The sequence below is a fragment of the Elephantulus edwardii genome, unplaced genomic scaffold, assembly GCF_000299155.1.
Source record: "Elephantulus edwardii isolate Elephantulus edwardi_28Jun2011 unplaced genomic scaffold, EleEdw1.0 scaffold00188, whole genome shotgun sequence".
Lineage (NCBI taxonomy): Eukaryota > Metazoa > Chordata > Mammalia > Macroscelidea > Macroscelididae > Elephantulus > Elephantulus edwardii.
Window position 1 is genome coordinate 3708393 of NW_006399938.1, and position 17187 is coordinate 3725579.

The 17187-nt window shown below is 35.9% G+C and overlaps 1 protein-coding gene across 2 annotated transcripts in view; it reads right to left on the reverse strand.

Annotated features, from left to right (window-relative positions):
- The window catches only part of SPOCK3 (sparc/osteonectin, cwcv and kazal-like domains proteoglycan (testican) 3), a 699451-nt gene extending 682884 nt beyond the window's left edge, over positions 1-16567 (reverse strand). For both annotated transcript variants that reach the window (XM_006896660.1, XM_006896659.1), the window contains exon 1: positions 16379-16567. In XM_006896660.1, coding sequence (XP_006896722.1) covers positions 16379-16567 — 189 coding nt within the window. The remainder of the gene's footprint in view (positions 1-16378) is intronic.
- Positions 16568-17187: the final 620 nt, after the last annotated feature.

Sequence of the window (17187 nt, forward strand, 5' to 3'; positions counted from 1 at the left end):
TGCCCCATGCCAGTCCATCTCATCTCACCAATGCCTACTATGTCAATATTTATGCGTTCTGTTTCTTCCTTAACAATATCTAATTTTTCCATTGAAAGTCACTAAATATCCCAGTCGTAGAAAAGTAAAAGTTAACTGTGATTAAGTGATTATCAGAGTTCTATTTTTAGAGCTGTACATAGCAAGCATTCTAAACTATTCAGAGAATAATAAGCCTTTGCAAGGTACCACCTGACCAACGGACTGGAAGATAGCCATATTTTTTTCCCATTAAAAAAAAAATTTGACCCAACACAGTGTGAAAATTACCAAGCAGTATCATTAATATTATATGCAAGCAAGATTAAGCTCAATTATCCAAAAATGGACATGAACAGCACATGAACAGAAAACTTCAAGATATGCAGACTGGTTTTAGAGGAGGCCGTGATAGTAGGGATATTATAGCTAATGTAAGATGGATATTGACTGAAATGAGAGAGTACGAGAGTGTCTACCTGTGTTTCATTGACTAATCAAAGGTGTTTGACTGTGTTGATCACAAAAAAACTGTGGCTAACTCTGAGAAGAATGGGAAACCCAGGACAATTGATTGTGTTTATGTGAAACCTATACTTGAACCAGGAAATCAGAACAGAGCAAGGAAATATTTCATGGTTCAAAATCAGGAAAACTGTATGTCAGGGATGCATCCTATCTCTGTACCTTTTCAATCTACATTCAGATAAGACCATCTGGGAGGCTGGGCTCTGTGAAGAGGAATGTTGCATCAGAACTGGAGGAAGATTCATGAACAAACTATGTTGTTCAGATGACACAACCTTGCATGCTAAAACTGAGGAGGACCTCCCTCAGTTTTTACATTTGTTGCAAAAGGTCAAGGACTGAAACCTTCAATATGGATTGAAACTCAGTATCAAGAAAACAAAGATTCTTACCCCTGGGCCAATGGGCAGCATCATGATAGACTGTGAAGAGAGTGACATTGTTAATAGGTTCAGCTTGCTTAGCTCCGCAATCCATACTCTTGGTACCACAACACAGCAAATAAAAAGATGATTTGCATTGGGAAATTTTGCTCTGAGGAACCTCTCCGGAGCACTGAAGAGCAAACTCTGGAAACTGAGGTGTGCCTGATCTAGCAATTACTTGCTATACATCCGAAATCTAGATGATGACTAAGGATGATAAAAGGAGAATTGAGGCCTTTGAGTTGTGGTGTTGGGGAAGAGTACTGAATATTCCATGGACTGCTAGGAGAACAAACAACTTCATCCTGGAGATGGTAAAATCAGGCTGCTCCTTGGAGAAAAGGGTTCTGAAGCTCCACCTGACATACTTTGGGCATGTTTTAAGAAGGGATCCAGTCTCTGTAGAGGGACGTTATGCTTGCAAGGGTAGAGGGACAGCACAAGAGAGAAAGACCCTGGATGAGATGGATTGATTCAGTGACTGGAGTAATGAGATTAGATGTGTTAGAGACAATGAGGTTGACTCAAGATAGAGCAGTGTTCAGAACTCTTGTATATAGGTAGGACCCCTATGAGATGCAAGTGACTCCAACTGTACATAGCAACAATGTATCTTTGAATACATAAATAAAACTGATGTATTTTCTGTTACTCTCCTTCTCTGTTCATTCCTAATGAAATTTTTATATTTTTCAAAGGCTTATAATTAATAAAAGTAACAGAATTATCTGGATAATACAAAATTTGAAAATTGATCATATTACTCTGGTAGCCTACTGCTAAGGAGCTGTACTGCCAACTCAAAGACAAGTGGTTTAAATACAGCAGTTTCACCCCAATTGTAAAATGGACAAACTCTGCTAGTGTGATTTACACCCCCTGTAAACAAGCTGGAAGGCCAACTATGCCTCTGTTCTGACTCAACAGCACAGAACAACAATACATTATTATGTTTGGTTATTTTTTAGGAAAATACCCTGCATAATATTCATTTAAAGTATTTCATGTAAAGTAAGTCTGCTAACATTTTTAACTCTTCTCAATAAACAATAAAGAAATCACTAAGTACAACTTATTTAATACTTTCTTAGAAGTTAGGAAGATAAATTAATTTTGCCATTTTTGCAAATCTCTGAACGTACAAAGCTCAGCTTGGATAAATTATTATTGTTGTTGTTATGTCCCATCAAGTCAACCTAGAAACACACATCTAAACCTTGCCTGTACTGCACCATACTCACGATCCCTGACATGTTTCGGCCCACTGTTATAGTCACAGTGTCCACCTATCTTGTTTAGGGTCTTCTTCCTCTTCTTTGCTGACCCTCCACTTTTCCCAGGATGATATCTTTTTTCTAAGGATTGACCCCTTTTGAAAACATGCCCCAAGTATGTGAAATGATGTTTAAACACTCTTGTCTCTAAAGAGCACCTGGGCTACACTTTCTCCAAGACATATTTGTTTGTTATTTTGGAAGAACATACAAAATTTAGTAGAGAGAAACTATCAGTCATCCAAGTTAGATTTAGAAGAGGCTATGACGCCAGAGATATAATTTCTGAAGTCAAATGGATACTGTCTGAAAGCAAAGTATTCCAAAGGAATGTCTATTTGTGCGTTATTGACTATGCAAAGACATTACACTGTGTGGCTCATTACACTAATGTGGCACATTACACTTTGTGGCTCATAAATTGATAAGAATGGGAATCCCATATCACTTAATTTTGCACATGTGAAATCTATATCTAGATCAAGAAGCTATCATAGGAACAGAGGAAGGGAACACTACATGGTTTACAATTAAGAAAGGTGTTAGGGTTACATCCTTCTTCATATCTATATAAATTGTATACTGAGAAAATTATTCAAGAAATTGGACTGTATGAAGAAGAATGTAGAATTTGGATTAGAGGAAGACGTGTCAATAACTTTCAATATGCAAATGACAAAACCTTGTTTGCTGAAAGTGAAGAAGGCTTGAAATGCTTGCTCCAGAGGCTCAAATACTACAGTCTTCAATATATATAGTATCTCAAAATCAAAAAAACAAAAATTCCTGCTACTAGATCGATAAGCAACATCCTGATAGATGAAGAAAAGATTGAAACTGTCAACAACATCATCTTACTTGAATCAACTATCAATTCACTTGATACCAACATTCAGGAAACACAAGATGTATGGCACTGGGAAGTTCTGTAGTCAGGAACACCTCTAAATTACTGAGGAGAAATGACATCAACTTGGGTACCAAGGACAATGAATAAAGATGACAAAAGAATCAATGCCTTTAAAGTGGTGGTGTTGGAGAAGAGTGCTGGATACCCCATGGACTTCAAAAAGAACAAACAAACATGCCTAGGAGAAAGGACAGTCTGAGGTCTTTTTGGAGACAAAGGTGATGAAGCCTCATCTTAATACTTTGGGCATGTTGCTGTTGTTGTTGTTGTTGTTGTTGTTATGTGTGGTTGAGTCAAGCACAACTCATAATGACCCAATGAACAAAAGACCTGAACCCTGTTCTAGCCTGTGCCACCCTCAAACTTCCTGACACACAGTCCACAATTCCCCTGGTTGAGGATCTTCCCCTCCTTCACCAATTGTTCATCCTTCCCAGCATCATGTCTTTCTCCAAGGAACAGCCCCTCCTAGAAGCATGCCCAAAGTATGTGAGGCACATAGAAGAGGTTATTCTTTGGAGAAGGACATCAGGCTTGGAAAGGTAGAGGGAAAGAGAAGGAGAGGAAGCTACTCATCCAAGTAGATTGACACAGTAACTGCAGCAATGAAATCAAATGTGTTAGAGATTGTAAGGATAGGAGAGGGTTCAGATCTGTTTATAGGGTCGTTATGAGTCATACCCCGCTTGACAACATCTAGCAACAACAAATAACAGTTTAGACAAATTGTTAAGCTCTTAGAAACCACTATATTGGCACAGAGACCAAATTAAAGGACATTGACCAAAGTAAAATGGTTGATTCAGACTCTCTCTTATTCTTCTTAACTTATGATTCTTACAAATAGGCTATAAACCTGTACACAGATCCAAGTTTATACCTAAGGAATATTCACCTTGTGGTTGTGATTACTGTTATTAGGTGCTATCAAGTTGACTATGACTCATAGTGATCCTGTGAATAACCAATACGAACCTTGCCCTATTCTGTGCCATATTCAAAATCAGCTTAGTACTTGAAAAAGGTCTATGAGAGCTAATTTTCCCAATGCAGTACAACTTTTGGTTTCTAGACTGCTGACAACATAGGTGTTACTTGAATCCACAATAAATACCCATATTAACCCTATGTTTAGAGCAAAGTCCCCAACAGCAGTTCCCAAGCATGGCCTTTCAGTGTTCCTGATGCAGATTACTATCATAGTCCATTTTGTAAGATCCTTTTGTGGAATGTGTAAAAGTACTAAAAAATAAATAAATAAATTGCAGTATCTCATATAATGATAAGAAAGAAATTGCAGTGCTAACCCAAGGCACATGGTTCGACTACACCAGCTTCTTCATGGGAGAAAAATTATAGTCTCCTCCAATATGAATTACCCTCTCTGATAATCCTCTGGAGAGTTAGATATGAGTAGATTTCAACTTGCGGGTACATAACAACAACAAAAAAAAATCTTACACAAAGTCTGACCAGTGCTCCATTTTATACTATATTTGTTTCTTTTTAGAGAAGATAGTCCATCCCTGCTAATGAGTAAGCAAGGAAGAAGTGGCTTCCTGCTTAAAAATGGATTAACTAGTGTGCCAAAATGTGCTTACACAGGACATGTATATCTTGAATGATTATAAAAACAGCCAATCATAAGAACTTACATTAACTAGTCAATGAAAATATTCCCTGCTATGAACTCTTAAGGTCTGCCTATACCTAAACTCTGAAATACCCATCTTTGAATTTATGGTCTCCCTAAGCTCAAAGACTGCAATTTCCATTTGAATATTGAAGTGCATTCAATTATCATTTGGTATATGTTAGCACATACCAAAGAATCTTTTTTCTTTCATATACTACAGTGTTATTATATATATAGATAGATAGATAGATAGATATATAGATATAGATATAGATATAGATATATATCTCCATAAGCAATAAGCTTGGTGCCAACAGTCAGGAAACCAAAACATCTGCACTGGGAAATTCTGAAGGCAAAGACTTCTTCAAGTGCTGAAGAAGACAATGATGACTAAGGTACCTCTGGTCTTTTCAATTACATATTATGCCTCTGAAGGTTGTGTATGGAATAAAGGTTAAAGAAGAAGAATTGATGCTTTTGAGTTGTGGTGCTGGAGAAGAGGACTACAAAGTGAACAAATATGTTTAGGAGACGGTGCCACTAGGGTGCTAGTTAGAGGAAAAAATGGTGAAACGTTGTCTTACATACTTTGAGCATATGGTTAGGTTCAAGAGGGAAATTCTTGGAAAAGATCATGCTCAAAAGTAGAAGGTCAGAAAAGGAGGAAAAGGTCCCTTAATGACATAGATTAACACAGTGATTGTAAAAATGTGTTCAAGTGTGTAAGAGATGATGAAGGTGGCACAGAATAGGACATGATTCTGATTCATCGTTCATAGGTTTGCTATGAGTCATAGTCACCTAGGTGGAACGTAGCAACAACATATTGACTACGTATAATAGTAAGTTGTGGATTCTTAATCTTTTATTGAAAGAAATAATATCTCTTCCCATTTTTTCCATATAAAATTATTCAAAGAAGTAAAATTATCTATTTCAATTAAAAAAAAAAAGAAATCTAGAACTATGGTAGTAGAAGCCAGTCATAGAGATGCCTGCCTGAGTTTCAAAAGATTAAATACAATATATCCTAAACAACATTCAGTCAAAATAGATTATCATTCCTTTGTAAGGCTATTCTTGCCCTAAGAAACTCAGACATACATAGTTACAGCAGCAAAAATCATTAATAGTAATTCTAAAATCTAGTGCAAAATGTAATATGTCCAAAATAATTGGCTTTCTATTCATTAATTTTAATGTAAGACTGATGAATAACATGTCATTAGTAGTTTTGATATTCTTCAAGATTAATTTGTAGAAAAACATTGTAGATTTGTATCAGATTCTCTCTCAAGAAACTTTAACAAAAATATATCTTCCATAGACTGTCAAAAGAATAAACAAGTCTATCCTGGAAGAAGTGCAATCAACAGCATTCCTTAAAGGTAAAGATAGTGAAACTGTCTCACTTACTTTGAGCATGTTATCAAGAGAGACCAGTCCTCAGATAAGGACATCATGCTTGTAGTGATGGAGAGTGATCAAGGAGAGGAAATGTAGAGGTAAGGGGAGATGTAGAGTTGTAAGAGAACCTACAACAATGGCCTTATTTACAGCAGAGATTGTACAGATGGAATAGAATCAAATAGGGTTGCGTTATGTTATACATAGGGTTGCTATGAGTTGGGATCCCATATGTTGGCCATTAGAGTACAAGAAGATGTCAATGAGACAACTTTTAGGTCCCTTCCCAGACCACTGCTTGCCTTAAACTTTCTTTTAAGCCTCTTAACTACTGCATAGAAAATGGCAACTCACAGCAAAGCAACCTTGAAAATTTCATTATTGGAGTTTACTCCTGGATTGTTAAGTTACTGAAAAATAGTTTCTCTGTCTTTGCAAACATTAAAGCAGACAACTGCTAGCAAAAAGGTTGGTAGTTCAAGCATATCCAAACGGGTCTTGGAAGACACAACATGCAATCTGCTTCCTCAATGTCATATGATTGAAAACACTACAAAGCAGGTCTATAGCACATTACAATTTAAAATGTAAGGTGTGTCTAACTCATACATAGTACTTTCAATTGTTTCACAATCATGTAAAAATTGAGCTATGAATAAAGAAGGTCAATGAGGAATGGATGCCTTTAAATTGTAGTGTTGATGAAGAATACTGAATATACTAAATGTCATCAAGTTGGAAACAATATAGAGCAGTTCTATATAAAATAAACGTTTGGATCTCAATGAATAAGAATCAACTCTGCAGAAACTAAGAATAACAAGAGTATCACTGATAAATGAAGCAATATCTTGATTAACTCACTCTGATTCACGGTCTCTGCTGCAGAAACTTAATCTAACACTAAATTCTTAGTGAAGCAGATGTAAAATATGTTAATCTGGACTATTTTTGTACTATCTTGATACCCCAAACTTTAATGGAAGTTTAGTAATTAAAAAAAAGGAAAATTGGTTGTGTTTGATATTAATTAGTATGCAGCAAGAGAGGTGTAAAGACTTTCAAACAACTATACTTATGTCCAAGAAAGAATTTCAAGGAATGAATGGATCTACAGAACTTCCAAGGGCATATCATCACCATCTATCACTGACTATGATAAAATTGTACATCATAGTGTTGCCTTAGCAGTTTGATTTTGTTGTATAGACAATAGCTTAACATTTGCAACTTTGTTTTTATTAAAATTAAATTTTCATTTCAAATATGAAACTAAACTCATGATGGTCAGAAACAGAAATGGAGGAGAAGGACAACCAACACTCTTCTAAAAGTATTTAATGAAGAACTATTCAATTGATAACATACACAGAACACAGAGGCCTTCATTTAAATAAGCAGGTCCTAATGTTTCCTCTGAGCCAGTCACTGTCCTAAAGCTTGTTGCAGTTGTTAGGTGCCATGAAGTCAATAGACTCACAGTGAAAAAGTCAACAACAGATCTAAAGTTTGTCCTATTCTGCGTCATCGTCACAATCTGCCTCATGTGTAAGATCATTATTTCAGTAACTATGAAAATCTATCTCTCTGAGGGAGTGCCTCCTTTCACTGAACTCACTCTTCTCCAAGCAGTTTTAGACACATAGGCAAGAGAGACCAGTACTTGGAAAAAGACATCATACTGGGAAAGGCGGAGAGTGAAACAAAGAAAGGAAGACATTCAAGGATGGATAGACATAGGGACTGTAACACTGAGTTCTAACATATCAGGGATAATGAGGATGCACAAGTAAGGGCAAGGTTTTGGGCTGTTGTTGTTCATGGGGTTGCTTTGAGTCATAACTCTCTCACAGGCACATAAAAACAATATTAGAATACTACTATTTGCCATCAATTTTTCACAGTCTTCTTAAATTGCAATTTTACTATATAAACTGTGAGCCTAAGAGTAAAACAAATACAATTCGTTCAAGGTACTCACAGTTGAATAGGAAGACCAACCTATAAACTAGCAGAGGTAGGAAGAGTACATAAGGTAGAATGCATATACATATAGGAAAATACATGTTAAAAATCCAGAAGCTTCTAAGAGTTTTATGGTTTATATAGAAGACTCAAACAATTTATCTTTTCTTAAAATAAATAAATAAATTCTGAAACAAATCATGAAAACTAAAATAACATAAGAGCTTATAAATTCCACCTTGAGTCAGAATCATAAAATCTGGGAAAAAAGTCAACTCAAACCTGACTTTACCAGTAAGAAACTACATGCTTTATAGCAGTAAAAGGTGTTCTTTCAGCACATCTAGCTCAAAAGTTTTATCATATAATTCCAAAAAGCTTTCCATAAAAGCCAGGTATACACACTATGACAGCAAATCAGAGCACCTACTCAAATTATGATATGTAGAAAACTTAACTGAAGACAAAACATACCAAACTAAGGTCTTCATGACATAATGCATATAATATATAATTACCTTGATTCTCAGATCACTTCATTTGTTACATATTGAACACACATACTCATACAGAATATATATGTTGTTGTTGTGCATCATTGAGTTGGAAGCAAATCATAACTGACCCTTCAAGTTTTCAGAGGTAATAAATCACATAGGAGATTGCTCATCTTTCTTCCATCAAGTAGCTGTTTGACTCAAACTACCAGCTTTTGGATTGGCGGTACAACTTCTTAAACTGTCACCGAAGCTCCCTCGACTAGCTCCTTTGATTAGAGCTAAAATAATAATAATAGGACAGGACAGTTAGTGCTCTGCCCCTAGCAATGCCAATGACTGCCTATTATATAGTGAAAGAAGTCCACTGAAAATCTCATTATTAAATACCTTAACTATTTAAACAATATGGATATAACATTATATTCTACAGTTTCCACCAGTTATAATCTGTAATTGTGAATACCATATACAAATGAGTTTAAGAATTTTCAAATATAGTGCTCACAATCAATCAAACAGTAAAAGAAATATCAAAAACCAATAAATTATATTGTAAGACATAAACTGTAAAAAATTCCCAAGAGAGGTCCATTTTTTGTTGTGAGGAAACACAGTGGTTTCACAGTTAAAAATAGTGTTTCACAGTGAAGGATACTAAAAATGTACACTTTGATAAAAAAATGAATATCCATTACTTAAGAAGTATTCGAAGAAACAAAGAATGTTGACATAATTTGTTAAATGTTTATAAATTATTGTTACTCTATTTAATTTAGGGCATATATTGTCAAAAATTAAAAAGAAATTCTGCTGCCTCCTATTTAGTATGTAAGCATATAGGAGGAACCATATTATCACCATATCTTATGAATGGTGTTTCATTCATTCTTAGTTAAAAAAGACCATTTCAGGTTCTACTCTGAAGTTCAATGTTGTGATATGATATTATCCATATGGCTATAAGATAGACTTGTTCCAATGGCTATTATTCAAATATACACTGCAACAGCTAAAGCCAAAGAAAAAGAAATTAAGATTTTTACAAAATTTTAAAGTTTGAATTTGACCACTCATGCAACCAAGAGTCATTTATGAAAAATGTAGACTGGAATGAAAAAGTTGGAAACAATGAAGAAAGAATGGTTCTCGGAAAGCACAGACTTCGTGACAGAGATAAGGTCAGAAACAGAATGAAGTTTATACATTCAGTGATTTATTAATAACAAACACCTTTTAAAAACAAAACAAAACAAATGTCAGCTCTACACATGAATCTTGTCTGATCTTTTGCATAGGAATCAGACCGAGTATATCTGTGAAAGAAATCAGTGGAGAAGCTCAAACCAGTGGACAGTGGAACAGACAATAAATTACTCAAATTTATTTTATTTATTTATTTGCAAGCTCAAATTGAGGCTGAAGAAAATGAAAACAAGTTCATGAGAAACAAAATACGATATTAAGTCTATCTCACGTGAACTTTAAAATCTTCTTGAGAATAAATTTAAAGCAATGAACACCAATGACTGAAGGCTAGAGTTGTGGAATGACACAAAGTATATCATCCATGAAGAGTACAAAATGTCATTACAAAGAGAAAGGAGAAACCAAAATGTATGCGAGAAAAACCTTTGAAAACTGTACTAGAGTGTCAAGAAGCCAAAACAAAGGGAAGAAATGCTGAAGCAAAAGACCTGAATATAAGATTTTTAAGGGGCAGCACAAGAAGGCAAGGCAAAGTATTATAACGTAATGTGCAGAGAGCTAGAATTGGAGAATAAAAAGAAGAAAACTTATTCAGCACTTCTTGAGCTGAAAGAACCAAAAAGCAAATTCAAGCCTGAAATTGTCATATTAAGTGACGTTTTGGGTAAAATGACCCAGAAACTATCAAAAGAAGATGAAAGGAATACATAGAATGAATCACTGTAAAAGAAAAAAAAAATAGCCAATGTTGAAATATTTCAGGAAGTACCATATGATCAAGAGCAAATGGTAAGGAACGAATATGTGAAAGCTGCACTGAAGGCACTGGCAAAAAATAAAGACCCAATAATAGATGGAATACCAGCTGACATATTTCAAGAAACAGATGCAGCCCTGGGCATACTCACCAGTCTATCCCTGGACATTGGAGGACAGCTGCCTTGTAGACTGACTGGAAGAGATCCATATTTATTCCTATTTCAAAAAAAGGTGATCCAACAGAATGTGAAAAGTCTAAAAAATATCATTAATATCACATGCAAGCAAAATACTGTAGAGGATCATTTAAAAATGACTAAAATAGTACATAAGAAGGATCAAAAATTCAAGCTGGATTGAGAAGAGTTCATGACACCAGGGAAATTATTGTTGAAGTTGGATAGAACCTGGCTGAAAGCTAAGAATATTAGAAGAATGTCAATTTATGCTTCATTGACTATGCAAAGGCACTGACTGTGTGTATCATAACAAATTATTGCTAACATTGAGGAAAATGGGAATCCCAGAACAGTTACTTGTGCTCATGTAACACGTATATCTAGATCGAAAGGCTGTTTTGTGAACAGAGAAAAAAAACACTACATGATTAAAAATTAAGAAATGTGTGCGCCAGGGTTGTATCCTCTCTCCATATCTATTCAACCTATGTGCTGAGCAAATTATTTGAGAGGCGGGGCTCTATGAAGAAGAATGTGGAATAAGGATCAGAGGAAAAATTAATACTCTACATTATGAAGATGATACAAACTTGCTTTCAGAAAGTGAAGTGGACTAGAAAGGCTTGTTGTAGAAGGTCAAAGAATATAGACTACAATATGGATTACACTTGAATGACAAGAATACAAAAGTTCTCACCACTAAAGATTTAAAAGATTGAAGCTGACAATTTTTTCTTACTTTTTCTTACAATTATTATCCTTAGTAACATCAACCAGGAGATGAAGAAATGAAATGTACTGGGAAAGCCTGTAGTCAAGGATCTCTGTAAATCATTGATGAGCAATGATGTCAGTTTGAGGACTAAGGTGAACCTAATTCAGGTCATAATCTTTCTGACAACATGCATTTGAGAGGTGGACAATGGATAAAGAAGACAGAAGAAGAATAGATGCCTTTGAACAATGTTGTTAGAACACTGACTAGCCCATGGGCTGATAGAAAAACAAGCATATGTGTCTTAGAGATGAGGCCAGAGCATCCATTTGAGGCAAAGATGATAAAGCTTCATTTCACATACATTGAGAATATTGTTTGGAAGAGGCTATTTCTTGGAATGGAACATCATAGTTGGAAAGGTGTAGGGCTAGTGAAACAGAGGAAGACTCTTTACCAGGAGGATTGACACAGTGACTGAAGCGATGAGTTCAAATATATCAGAGATTTTGAGCATCGCACAGATACAGCAGATTTCAGATCTATTGGATGCAGGAACAATATAGGTAGCATTTAACTTGATGTCACCTAATAACAACAGCACTAAATGCATTTTGTATGTGCTTTAAATTGTACCAAAATAAATTTGGGTAAGTTAAATATGAGAATTAACCATTCTTTTTAATATATTTAAAGGGAACTGGAAATGATTTAAGGAAAAAATTTAAAATGACTTTGCTTGTGAGAGCCGTAACACAAATGATAACAATTTCATAATACAAGATTCAAAACTATCCCTAGGTATTTCTATTGATATAGAAATCTAAATGAAATTATTTGTATTTCTATTTGCATGTACAATCTTGATTTTCTTATATGATTTGTATAAATTCAGTATGTGGTCATTCTTACTTTTGCTATATTTCTTTGTAATATTTCTGATATATAACATTTGAGGACTTTCGTTTGTTTCACCATACTTAACCACTATACCTGTTTCAGCAGGATCAGTAATTTAAAAGATTTGTTGTTGTTGTTGTTGTGTAACATAGAGTGGGAATGGACCCATAGCTGACCCTCCAGTGGATTTTCAGAGTTAATTACATGGTAAATTACATGGGAGGAGATTACCCATCCTTCTCCCGCTGAGCAGCTGATGACCTCAGACTGTGTGCCTTTGGGATTATAGCACAGCATCTTGCCACTAGGCCACAAAAGCTCATATGAAAGTAGATGCTCAATTACAAGACAATATGTATATTATTTAATTGAAATTTAAAAAATAGAAATATTTTAGTTATATAATAAATGGGTCAGTTGAGCTAATAATTCTTTTCTGCATAACAATCCTGATTTCTAATTCTCTTAGTAGAACTACCAATGCATTTGTACATAAAAAAAAATGAAATGAAAGAAAATTTTACCACCGGTGAAGGGAGTGGTTAGTTGGTCTCTCCAAGTAATGACCCTACAATTCCCCCACTGAATACTCCTGTGTTCTTGATTTCACTGTCAGTGAACAGTTTAAAAAGTATTAAACAACATGTAAACAGTACATATACTAAAAATATACTATCATTCAGCATCTTTTGGTTCTGATTTTGAGATATAAATTAAACATACGGTTTATGTCTACTCTATTCTAAATGTACTGACTTCTTTATGGATTAAACTTTCAATTTTTTTAAATCATAGGGACAATCAACTCATCTAAAATTTTACTAATAAGCAAATATATTATTTTCAAAAGGGCAGAAGTTCTATAGCTAGATATATTTTCTACATTTTTAAGGACAAAGCAACAATAAAAAGGTAACTTTCATAATGACATTACATAATAAAGAATGGACAAAATTCTTTGAAGTTTTAATTTTCCATATTTATTTAACTTTGTCTTTGGTTTTGTTAACTCTTGGTGATTTATTTTGGAGGAAGTAGAGAAAATAACTGTTTAATAACAGTAGTTTATATGTTCTTCTATTCTCTCAAAGTACTTTTAATTCAAGCTCTTTATTCTTAAAACTACTTATGCCTATTCTTTTTCCAAATATTTATGTGTGTGTGTGTGTGTGTGTGTGTGTGTTTGTGTGTATATATAAATTTTATGTGTAATATTTTCTCTTAAATTATTCTTCTAAAATATGATGGATTTATTTCAAAATATTCAGAATATTTTCAAATAGTACTCAAAGAAGAGACAGTTGGACACATTTTTTATATTTATAAAATAATAGACTGTAAATCAACTACTTGTTAAAAAAGAAAAGTAAGGATCATTTACATTATCAAATTACTCTAATTCAAAATTTTGTTCTAAATTGGATTGAATAGTTTTGTGAAACAAAGCACTAAACAGAGTTTCAACCAAAGTGCTTCTAAAATAAGTTTAAATTTGCTTATTTTCCTTAGTCTAAATTGAATGAGTAAATCTATTATTTAAGATCTCAATACTGATACAGAAAATGGAAAGTCATAATGTGCATTCTTCTTTCAAGTTATGCCTGTAACCATGTTCTTCCATTTGAAAAATGTAAAGAAAAACCCATTGAAAGATCAATACAAAATTTAAGCTAATGTTTTCCTATAAATGTAAAACAAAAAATAGTCAAATATAATCATGAAATGGAATAACTAAACAATAGCTCTTATACATCTAGAGTTATTACTTGAGAATGCTTACTTCCAGCACAAATGTTATCATGTCAATAATAAGTAACAGGTTATTAAAGGGAGAGGGGTGAAACTTCATACTTGCCATGGTCTATAACACCCTCTAAAAGTCATGGTTCCAAAAATGCAATTTCCTTATTAACGCCTTAATGCTAAAATGTCATCTACATTTTCAAATAAATCAACATTACATATTTATGCACTGTTTTTGCTTGATAAATGCTTTATTTTAAAGCTTAACCTAATTTTATGAAGTTTTCCTGAGATTGCCTGAAACGGAAAATACTATGGCAACAAGTATTCTACTCTGTCTCTGTGGAAGTTGGTGGTGTGAATTTAGAATGTTTTCCCTCATAGTAGACAATTCTGCTGGCCTCCATATTTTAAATTAAACACATTCACAAAACTAGTTCAGGGTAGACTTGTTGCTCTCATTGACTTTAAACCATTCATTCATGGAGTAAGGTGGTTCTTGAGGCAAACAAAAGGGCATATAAACCACTAAATATATATACTAAAAATAAAATATCAAGCATTCTTGATAATGATTCAATTAAATTACTTGAATAAAGTCACACACTAGATATTAAAAATTTAAAAATATTTTTGAGAATATATTTTTAAATCATTTTGAAGCTAGTAATAATATGCCATCAAATGAAACACTGTTTAAATTCTGACAAAACACTTGATCTGTTGTCCAAATGAGGACATAAGAAAGAGAAATTCTTCACCAGGTTTAGAAATATCTCACCAGGTTACTTCATTTTCCTTTTTTGCATTATTATTCTACTAATAATAAAATCACAACAAAACAAACATGCAGGAGGTTTGCTATTATAAGTGCATTAATTTAGCAGTAAAATTATTTTAAGAGCTTTGACTCTAAAATATAAAAGACAAAGCTCTAGAGTAAATATTTTTCTTCCTGTGCAGCTACAACTAGCTACATCTAATTTTGAAGCACAAATTTACCTTCTTGCATCAATTCCTTTGCCAGAAAAACCCAAGCCTGAGTCTGCATTTTACTAGCTTTATGTAAAGGGTGTTGGGAAAAAGAGGCAAGAAGAAAACTAAACTAAGCTTCTATTTTTCCAAATTGTGACAGAATGTGAGGTGATGAAGTTAACTCATCATACATTGCAGACATATTCCACTAGGAATTATAAATGCCACAGCAGGGGTTAGCAATGTGCCTGTGAATCATTCTGGCTCTCTCTGAGATCTACTGGCTTTTAAAAGGGTAGCTGGAAGAGCGATCAGTAGCAGCCAGCACAGCCTCCTCCCTGGGACAACCAAGTTGACTGCATCCAGATGAACCTAGTTCTTGCTGTGAGAAGCTCTTACTAATGCTCCATTCAGATCAGGTGGGGGGAAAGAGGGAAAAAAAATACTAGCATGTCAGCATCATTGGCTCCAAAGCCAACAATCAATCATCCGGAGTCTCCAAACCTGTCTCGGTTTTAATAACCCTTTGAAAATCCCTAGGTAGCCTTCAGATTTAGCCCTTTCCTCCTGGCCACCTGCAACACCGCAGTTTTTACAGCAGTGATTCATGTTTAATAAAACGTAATCTAGAGCATTCTAAACATGTTCAGGATTAAAGTTAATGCCGAAACACAAATCAGATCAGCAATTTTATGTAATCAGGAGCTGTTCAACTTCTGCTGACTGGTGCCGACAAACCATCCCCCTTCCTTGAGAAGAAGCTGGCATTTATAAATCTTACATCCTCCTACCTCCTCCTTTAAATTCCTTAATGGACCATTAGTAACAGAATCGATCCTAGTTACTTTAGTAGCAAAGCATTGCAAAGGCACATCCGCTGTGTTTACTAGTGCCAGAAACACCATTCAAAAAGTTGAGAACGCAAAGCCAAAGCTTTGCAAGCCTTTGGGATGGGGGTAGGAGAGAAGTACAGCAGGAGAATGCAGTCGGTGCAATAGGAGTAGGAAACTGAGGAGACCTGAACTCTCCCACATTCAACAATCAAGTCCAGCCGGGATGGCATGGAGCAACTGAAATATCAGCTTCTCCAGTCCCTGTATGTCACCGGGTCAGCCCAGAGCTTCTCTCTTGGGAAAACTGAACCCACCCTCTGCCCACCAGCCGGCTGCCCTGGCCCCCACCTCGGAGTGGCGCGCTCTTGCGCGCGGCCACGGACCCGGGTGCTCAGCACTTACGTCTCGGAATTTGTTCCACTGTCCGACTTCCTTGTCATACTGAGAGATGGTGGTGAGCCATTGTTTATCATCCAGAAAATTACCGCTGTCTGACCGCCCCCCGGCCGCAGCCACAGCCGCGGCAGCAGGGAGAGCTTGACTGCACCAAGCGGCGGCATACACACACAATACAGCTGACACCTTGAGCATCTGGACAAGGAGACACAACCGCAGGGGTGGACAGTGTCAAATAAGGGGTATGCAGGCTGGCGACCCTGAGAAGCATGCATCAGCAAGGACTGGAGAAGGGAACGGAGGAGACAAGAAGGGATGGTGGTGCAGCCTCCCCCACCAGCTTTCCCTCCAAACCCGCGCGCTCAGACAAGCCAGTAGACCCAGGAACACAAGGTGGGTTTAAGGAAGCAAGCCCCAGTCCCGGGAAACAAGCACAAGCGCTACCAGGCACATCACCTTGTTGTGATCTCGCACTGTGATCACAGCACTAGCTGGAAATGCAGTCTCGCACAGCCAACTCTCGGCTTTCTGGAGCTGCTGCACGCGCTGAGGGCTCAGCCGTCCACTCAGCTCCCTGCACCCAGTGCACTCCCATCCCCACCCTCCCCCTGGCTCTCTCCGACTCCCCTCGAATCACCCTCTCCCTCCCCCACCTCCTTTTCTCTTCTTCCTCCACTGCCTCTTATTTCAGCACCTTCACTCTGAAGTGGAGCTGCAGTAGGCTCAGGAAGCAATGCCCAGTTGGAGCCAGAAGATGCAGTAAGTAGCTTCTCTCTCTCAGACTCCTTATCTCTTTCTAACCTCTTTCCTCCAGA